General features: G+C 53.1%; 1 protein-coding gene across 1 annotated transcript; it reads right to left on the reverse strand.

Annotated features, from left to right (window-relative positions):
- Window positions 1-4325: 4325 nt before the first annotated feature.
- Window positions 4326-9246, reverse strand: ZIC1 (Zic family member 1). The gene is made up of 3 exons (XM_029058694.2): window positions 8095-9246; window positions 6511-6674; window positions 4326-5582 (listed from the first exon to the last, which is right to left on the reverse strand). The coding sequence occupies exons 1-3, from the start codon at window positions 9230-9232 to the stop codon at window positions 5385-5387; spliced, it is 1500 nt and encodes a 499-aa protein (XP_028914527.1). The 5' UTR covers window positions 9233-9246; the 3' UTR covers window positions 4326-5384.

The following is a 9246-nucleotide window of genomic DNA, read 5'->3' on the forward strand; positions in this document are numbered from 1 at the left end:
TACGGGCTTAATTCACCGGCTCCTCCATAACCAGGCAACATATTTCCACATAATATCTCTAAAAGGTAGTTAATTTGATTTATTATTCTTGAAAAATCCCGTCCCCAGTACAGGCGTCATCTGGAAACTTCATGCCATTTTATACTATCATTCTAAAGCCGAAATAAATGTTACCAATTGATGACAGATTCCAGCTGCACGGTAAAAATAGCCCCCTGGTTTCGCATGATCGTGTTTCTTGTTACCCAGTAAGACAGACTGAATCAAACCAGCCTTACATAGTTCAGTTTAGTGACTTCATGCTGTATATATTACACCGTCAAATCTGCAATAGACTTTCAGGAAAACGCTCCACTATGGTATGCTGGAGATCTGTCAAGGAATGAACATTTTTTTTTCTTATTTCTTGTCCTAAACCCTGTCACAACTATTTAGCGATTGTATGCATTGCATTACTGACTTACTACCAATGCGTACTTGTTCGTGGGGATATTATGCACATAGACAAACGTATATATGCACTTTACTTGCAACGGATACCTTGAACACACACGAATTCGAGAAAGGATGAAGACTAGGACCAACTAAAGGAAAACGCACCGAATAAAACGGGGCGTTTTAGAGATCCAGTCTGCACCGAATGAGGGAAGTTATGTGGTTTTCTTTCCCGAGCAGAAGGGATCTGCTCGATGTTTCCGAGGCTGCCGTAAGAGGATCAAGCCGCGTTTTCAGGCAGAGCTACAAGTCATCCCTTCGGGCCAGGCCTGAGCCCGGACCCTACCATCCTTTCCTCATCCAGTTTAGCGCTTGGAGATCCCAACACGGGATCTTTCCGCGGAGGGCAGGGGGATGTGAGCAGAACGCTCGGCTTAGGAAATCCGCCTTTTCTGGCCAGTAGCAGCTACTCCTGTCCACTCCTTCGGTACCACAGCCTAGCCAGGGGGATTCACAGTTTCCCGGCTCCTCGGGTCCGCTCTGTCTCTTCCGAAACCCACGTAAAACTCTCTCCTGAGCCTCACCGAAGGAACGCTGGAAAACCGGTGGCTGGGATTTGGATTCTTCCCTAGTGCTTTAGGAATCGCCTACCTAATAGTGGGGCTCTTAACGTGGTCACCCCACTTATTCGAGAACCGCGAGTTCACTGCCCCCTCAGAACGCGCCAGAGAAGGTGATTTCTCTTTTATCTTCGGGGAAAGGGAGGGAGGGGAGCCGTTGCAAAGTTTATAGGGATCTCGCAATCAACATCTTAAAAACACAATACCGAAATGCCAGACTCGCCAGTCCGGAAAGTCAGTACCATTTTGGGGTCAGCTAAAGTAAATAAAGCAAATAAGTGAATAAAACCAAATAAAAATGTAGACGATCCAATCGAAACGGTTGCACTTTGAGAGGGGTGCTTTCCTTATAGGTTATGTAAACGTTCATCTTATTCAAAAATAAAATCAAAATCAATTCCGACGCCTCGAGCAGTTGGGAGGGAGGGGAAAGGGCGGGGAGGATTGGAAAGGATCAAACAGAAGTTTTTGGAAAGTAGTTGGTATAAATGAAAATATAAAGGTGCGCAGTTCTACTGTTCCCATAAATCAATATAGACACAGGAAAAAAAAGCCTCTCTGATTCCTTCATTTTTCAAAACCATTTGTAAGCGCTCGGGCATATTATGTAGAAACTATATAACTTTTTAATAACTTGTTAGATATTCGCATAAATGGATGACGCCCAGAATAAAGCGCATAGCAATTGGAACCGCTGCAGCCTGCTGTCTAAATCAAAATACACAATCCATAGACGAAACAAGCTATTTACAGCGTCCTCAGCTTCTGCTAAATAGAGTCTAACAATATATTTCGCTGTTAACATTCATGTATTTCAAAACCTAATAACCCATGAAGAAAAATATGAAAAATACATCTCAAGAAGCAGACATTAAAGGTACGAACGAAATAATAGACTACATTTAAGTTCGAAAGGCCATTTTAGACAACCTATATTATTAATGTTGACTTCTGCAACGTGTTGGTTTTCTGTGTCATCTCAAGATGTTAATTTTTCCTGGAAAAGTTTTCGGGTTAGGGTAGGTCATGTTAGACATCCAGGAAGAGAACAGAGTATCCTTTTTCCTCCGCAAGACACCACTCAAATGGTTAATTCGGTTGTTTACTTCTACTGGTCCACGAGAATATTGGAACCGTCGAGGACATTCGAATGGAGTATTTTTCATTTTATTTCAAAGCACATTCCGAAATTAAACGATAGAGAGTCCGAGAGATAGGTCGCTATTTTGCGATCACGGCCTTTCCAAAAAAAATTAAAAACCCAAAACATATCAGCTACAGACAGCACTAAAAGATACGGATGTTCCACCATAATGAAACGCCTCTTCTTTAGAAACCTTGAAAAGAAAAATACCAGACCCAAATAGATTTTTTTAAAAAGTCCTTATTTTAAGTGCTCACCCCTAGGGACCACATATTGAAGTTGAAGGAAACTTCCAGTATTTATCTTTTGTATGTTATCTCTAATAGCTTTTAACCTTTTCAGTGGAAAAAAAAGTGTTATCTTTTCTTGTTTTCCCCCATCTCGTCTCTCATTTATATCACGGTAATTACTGGGCCAAGACACTGGCGTTTTGGATATCAAACCGGTCATCAATTTCAGACCCCTAAAGCCTGCCATTCTATAAGGGCAGCTTCTGGTAACATGGATTTCTTTCACGCGCAGTTATTTCTGGTTCATTTCCAGGGGCTTGGAATCGTCTTTAAATCTCGCCCAACCCTGCAAGGTGGCGCTCTTTTCTTTTAAAGCAGATATTAGTCTAATAATAAGAATAACATTTTTGAGAAAGTAAAGTGAAACTACACTCTTCCCCCAGTTTCTAGAGAGCTGCAGCCTTCACGCATTACGAGCTGCGGCTGCCGCTTCTCTAAGCAAGTGAGACGTGTTTGTTTAACGTGACATCTATGAATATGCAATATGAAAGGGTTCAGGTAGATTCGAGGTTTAAGAAAATCTCTCCATCCTCTGCTCGAAAGTATCTACAAGCAACGTGCACGACATGCAGGGAAGACACGCACTTTTGGTGGGTTTTTTTTTTTTCCTCCCCCAGCCCCCCATCCCCCACCACCCCCCATCCCTCATAGCAGTTAATGTGCCTAGGACGTTGCCATACACATAATATTTCTTTAAAGAAGCTGTTAAAGTGTCATCTTGGTCTACTGGAAGGTCAGTTTCTGCATTTCACTCTATGACATATCACACGCACTCGCAGCTTTAGCCAAGCTCATGATTTGTGTTGTCTGTTGATATGTTGTCTGCTTAATGGGGCGATCATGCGGGCTACCGCGAGGAACAAAGCCCAACAGTTCCAACAAGCGTAGCTAAGTTAGTGGAAGCAGTATAGCTTGCAAATCTATCAAACTAAACTGCAAGAAAGACAATCTGATTTAGAGAAAAGGCGTTCTGCTACAGTCATTAAGCACAAGTAATTTAGATTTTTTATATTGTCTCCTCATTTACAAATTTACTGTATCAACGCCAGCCAATGGAACGAATTTCTTAAGTAAATGAGAAATAAATAAAAGAGATAGAAAGATAATCAAATTACATAAAATAATTCTTCTCCCCTAGATTTATTTTTTGGGAGAAAGCTAATAACACAAGCAAAATTATAGCAATAATAACATATCATACGAAGTAATTAATTTAAATTAACTTCACGTTTTGAGGAACATAAGTAAAACGTCTTTCTGCAGGACCCATGTTTTCCTTCCCGAACCCCAGTCGCCACCGACAGGCCCTTGGCCCTTGGCAAGCCACGAGACTACATCATGAGAATTAGTTATGGCCATAAATGTTTTCATTTAAAACGGCAACTTAAAATATGATATTGTAAATCTCTTAATAGGTCTTGCCCGAATTAATTTAATTTGGGAACACTGCGACGAAGCTAGCCTGCGAGTTCATTTGCGATGGTAGAGTATGGAGAGCTTTGCTTTTACAATTCACCCACATTAATATTTATGGAGAACATGCAGTCTATTTCTGTTATTTTTATGGTTGTTATTCTATGTCTGCAAAGGTCATTTAAATTATACTGCGGCCGAAAATTTGTTTCATAAATTTTGATATAAATACTAATTACACACTATACTAGTGCCAGCGGGGAATCTTTCATTTATCACATTTATATCACCGTCGCTGCTTTAGTGATGACAGAATGGAAAGCAGTAAAAAAAAAAAAAAACGGGTACAGTTTTATTGTAATATACTAAAGCTAGCTGAAGTTGCAGCAGGTTGATGGAGAGAATAAGAAATTCCTACCACAATTAATGGGATTTTAAGAATCTTTAATAAGGTACGAAATGTTACCAAACAGTTCTGTAAACTAAATTTTACATACGAACCCTTCTATCCATAAATATTGAATATCTGTAACATGTATAACCGGCCCTTTACATGCGGATAAATATGGAAATTAGGAATTATATACATTATGTCGTTGTATTTGCCAAAAGCAACGGACAGATATAGTTTATATCTTTTTTTTTAATATCACTTTACATAAACAAATGTAACAGTTTGACACGCAGATCCAGGCTTGTACTATACGAATTCTTGACAGGACGTGTAACAACATTTTACTGCACTATTCAGACTGGACGGTGGGACGAAATGTTTGCACTTTATACAAAAAAAGCACATTAATACCAATAATATTCTGTTAGGTTGACGTTTAGACTGTCATCATACAAAGGAATTCACATTTTGGTACACATTTACTAGAACATTCTTGCCATTCAGTACAAATAGTTGAATTTCTGTCTCCTCCCTCCACCCTTTGCCCTCCGCCCCCCTCCCCCCACATAAATGCCAAGACCACGATTCCACAGAACCCCCTCCCCTCCCCCCCACCCCACCTCCCTTCAACTGGGATATAACTATTTACAGGATTCAACAGTACAGGGTTCAACTAGTAATTCTGTATTTACAACCAAAAAAAAAAAAAAAAACAGGCCGCCGCCGAGCAGCCGGGTTCAGTCAGAGCACAGAGGCGGCACAGCTTGTCTACCAAGCCTCTGCCAAAAAAACAAAAAACGTTTGATGCTTCACTGCATTCGGTCCTGGGTCTAAAGCGACAGCCTTTGCTAGAAAAACCCCCTCGAAATTAAGATTACGGCGGTAGGGTTTTGCGAGTGCTCTTTGTTTGGATGGGGGGGGGTGTATGTGTGAGTGGGTGTGGGTGGGTCGTGTTTTGTTTTTTGTTGGGTTTGTGTTGGGTTGGGTTTTTTTTTTTTTGGCGATTTCGATTCTCAGCGTTCATGATATTTCTGAGGAGTCTTTTAAATGGGGCTTTGTTTCGGCGGGGCTGATGGGGGGGTCTGCTTTCACACATACCATTCGTTAAAATTGGACGAGAGCGCGCTGTGTCCGGACGTGTGATGGACGGCGGAGGAGGCCGGGGACAGGGAGCTGGCGGTCTGCGTGTCCGTGGACGGGGACACGATGGTGGGTGGGGTGGACGACTCGTAGCCCGAACTGGCGGCCGGAGACGGCTGGGAGCCCTGGGTCGAGGATTCGTGGACCTGCGGGGAGAAGCGGCGGGGATGGGTTTAAGGGTCGGAGGAGAGGAGGGAAGAGGCCGGACCTCCCCCCTGACCCTTCGCCCTACAAGGCCTCCTCCCTTTCGACTCCCGGGGCCTTCTCGGTTTAGGGCCGCTAAACCCAGCGGAGCCTTGTCCCTCCCCGTTTCCCGCCCGGGCCTAGCCGGCATCCCCCGGCCTCCTGGTGCGGCTCGTTTGCAGAAAGCTGTGCCATGAAAGGGCTGCTCCCCCTCAACCGACACTGCTCCCCCTTTCCATTCCCCCCCCCCAAAAAAAACCACACCTCCGCCTCTCTCCCCTTCCCTCCACCCCGCCATCCCAGCCTAGAGACCTGCGAGCTTGGCGTGTGATTTAACACAGAATTCCCGCAGCACCTCCCGAATCCCACCTCGCCTCTCTTCCCCTCTCCGCCTCCTTCCCACCCCCCACCCTCCATCCCAGCCCGGAGAGGCGAGGCAGAGTGTAGTGAGCGCCGGACAAGGAAATCGCAAAGGGTCCCTCGGGCCCTGGGGCGACCCACCGCACCCCACCCACCTCCCGGGCCCAACCATGGCGAGCTTGGGCGCCCACCTCCCTCCCTTCACCCCATCCCGAAGCGGGTATCATCTCCCTCGGCTTAGCCGGACCTCCGGACCCCATCGGCCCTAGACCCCCCCCCCCCCGCCCATCGTCGGGCTGGGGGATGGACGGAGAGGGATGGAGGGACTGAGGGATGGAGGGATGGAGGGATGGAAGGATGGAGGGCTGGAGGGATGGAGGGATGGAGGGATGGAAGGATGGAGGGCTGAAGGGATGGCGGGATGGAGGGATGGAAGGATGGAGGGATGAAGGGATGGAGGAATGGAGGGATGAAGGGATGGAGGAATGGAAGGATGGAGGGATGGAGGGAGGCCGGGCTGCGTCTTTTTACCTTCATGTGTTTGCGGAGCGAGCTGGGGTGGGTGTAGGACTTGTCGCACATTTTGCAGAGGTAAGGTTTGTCCGAAGTGTGCACATGCATGTGCTTTTTGCGATCGCTGCTGTTTGCGAAGCGCCGGTCGCAGCCCTCGAATTCACACTTAAAGGGTTTTTCACCTGGGGCGGGGGACAGGGACGGGGACGGGGTTAAGAGAAAGCCAAGGGGAGGCTTCGCCACCCCGGGCCGGTCCTGCCCACCGCCCGGCAGCCGGGTTTGTAGTCCACGGTGCGGGAGCGGAGGGAGGGCGGCCCGGTCGGCGGCGGGGTTGGCATCCTGCTCCGGGCGATGGAAGGGCCCTCGGGGGAGCTCCGAGTCCCGCTTTCAATGGCTGGGTCTTCTGCTTTTCTCTCCCCCGCGCCGCCACCCCCTTTCCCCCCCTCCCCCCCATCCAGGCCCCCCGCGCACACACGCACACACTCACACCCCCCTCGCACACGCAGACACATGGATCTGCTGGCAGATTGGTAGAGGCCCACGCACACGGTGGCACACCCGCACCCTCGCCGGCCGGCTCGGGCACGGGCTGATGCCCACGCGTCACCCTGAGCTGCCCGCAGCCTTCCCGCGCCCACCCCGGCCAGGATGCGGGTCCCATCAGGACGGCCCGCCAACCCGGGTGGGGGAAGGGGAGGGGGGCGGGAGGGGAGGGTGCGGGGCAGGGGCTGGGGCTGGGGGGCGGTGGGGAAGGGGTGGCACGGGAGGGCAGAGGCTCGTCTTGTTGCTTTCCCGTTATCGCCCCCTTTCTCCTCTATCTCTTCTCCAGGAGCGGGCCCTTCCCCGTCTCTCGGCGCCTCTCTAGGCCTCGCCGGGCCCGGGTTGGCCCCCACCTTGCCCCCCTCCGGGGGAGGGGGGCGATTGTCCGGTCCTCCTCGTCCCCACTCCCCCTCCCCTCTCGGCAGAGGTCTCCCAGGGCAAAAGAAAAAAAGAAAGTCTCCCTTCCAGGAGCCGGGGCCCGGCACGGAGGGGTCCGGGAAGCTCCGCTCCGCTTTGCCCGCGGCCTCCGGGGTGGAATTCCCGGTGGGAGTCCGGGGCGACCCCCCCCCCCCCTCCCCCGCCGCTCAGCCCCGGGCTCCTCTGACCCTGGGCCTCCCCCACTCCCTGACGGGCACCCCTCCCCGCCTGCCCCCAGACCCAAAGAAGGCGAAGAGGGCAGCCGGTCCTTCTCCCCCCACCGCATCCCGGGGCCCTGAGGGCGGGTGGGGGGACTTCCCCTCCGGATCCTCCCGTGCGGGGGTCCCCTCCCCGCATCCATCCGCACACAGGCAGACCCAGAGAGCCAGAGGCAGAGAGCCAGAGACGCCAGAGAGCCAGAGCCCCAGAGCCGCCAGAGAGAGAGCCCCAGAGCCGCCAGAGAGAGAGCCCCAGAGCCGCCAGAGAGAGAGCCCCAGAGCCCCCAGAGAGAGAGCCCCAGAGCCCCCAGAGAGAGAGCCCCAGAGCCGCCAGAGAGAGAGCCCCCGAGCCCCCAGAGAGAGAGCCCCCGAGCCCCCAGAGCCAGACCGAGAGATCCGCCCCGGGCAGGACGGTCGCGCTCCTCACCCGTGTGCGTCCTTTTGTGGATCTTGAGGTTCTCGGAGCGGGCGAAGACCTTGCCGCAGCCGGGGAAGGGGCAGGGGAAGGGCTTCTCCCCGGTGTGGACGCGGATGTGGTTGACCAGTTTGTATTTGGCTTTGAAGGGCTTGCCCTCGCGCGGGCACTCCTCCCAGAAGCAGATGTGGTTGCTCTGCTCGGGCCCCCCGACGTGCTCCACCGTGACGTGGGTGACCAGCTCGTGCATGGTGCTGAAAGTTTTGTTGCACGCCTTCTTGGGGCTGGCCAGCTGGTCGGGCTCGACCCACTTGCAGATGAGCTCCTGCTTGATGGGCTGCCGCATGTAGCGGAAGAAGGCGCCGGCGGCCGGGTGGGCTGCCATGTTCACGTTGACCGGGCCGTAGCCGTGCAGCTGTCCGGACCCGTAGGGGTCGGACCTGGGGCTGGCCACCTGGCCGTACTGCTCGGCCCGGCCGTAGACGTCCCCGGAGAAGCCCAGCCGCATGGGCCCGTTGACCACCCCGGGCGACGCGTGTCCGGCCGCCGGTTCGTGCAGGGCCGGGAAGAGGAGATGCCCGGCGGCGGCGGCGGCGGCGGCGGCCGCGGCGTCGGGGCCGTGGGGCCCGTGGGGCCCGTGGGGGCCGTGGGCGGCCGAGAAGCCCCCCGCCGCCGCCGCCGCCGCCGCCGAGGCGAAGAGGCTGTGCTGGGCGCTGGCCGCCGCCGCCGCCGCCGCCGCCGCCTCCCCGAAGCCCCGGTTGCGGAAGAGAAAGTCGCGGGTGGAGTTGAAGGCGGCCGCGCTGGAGTACGACCCGACGTGGCCGGGGTGCGGGTGCGGGTGCGGGTGCGGGTGCGGGTGGCCCAGGGCCGCCGCCGCCGCCGCCGCCGCCGCCGAGTAGCCCGGGGGCGGAGGAGGAGGTGGAGGAGGAGGAGGAGGCGCCGGCTGCGCCGCGAAGGCCGCCTGGCCCCCCGGGCCCAGCTCGTGGCCGCCCGCGTTGAGCTTGAAGGCGCCCATGCCGTCGGCGAAGGGGTTGAGGCCCAGCGCCGCCGCCTCCCGCTCCGACGCCGCCTCCCCCGGCCCGTGGTGGCGGGAGGAGCCGAAGGACCCCACGCCCAGCCCCGGGTACTGCGCCCCCGCGTCCAGCAGCATCGTGGCCCGGCCCC

This window comes from Ornithorhynchus anatinus, chromosome 1, assembly GCF_004115215.2.
Source record: "Ornithorhynchus anatinus isolate Pmale09 chromosome 1, mOrnAna1.pri.v4, whole genome shotgun sequence".
Taxonomy (NCBI): Eukaryota; Metazoa; Chordata; class Mammalia; order Monotremata; family Ornithorhynchidae; genus Ornithorhynchus; species Ornithorhynchus anatinus.

Coding starts and splice junctions, on each gene's coding strand:
- ZIC1 (XM_029058694.2), bottom strand. CDS start 9,232: ATGCTGCTGGACGCGGGGGCGCAGTACCCGGGGCTGGGCGTGGGGTCC. Junction 6,675..8,094: donor CCACAAAAGGACGCACACGG/GTGAGGAGCGCG, acceptor CCCCCGCCCCAG/GTGAAAAACCCTTTAAGTGT. Junction 5,583..6,510: donor CGCTCCGCAAACACATGAAG/GTAAAAAGACGC, acceptor TTCTCCCCGCAG/GTCCACGAATCCTCGACCCA.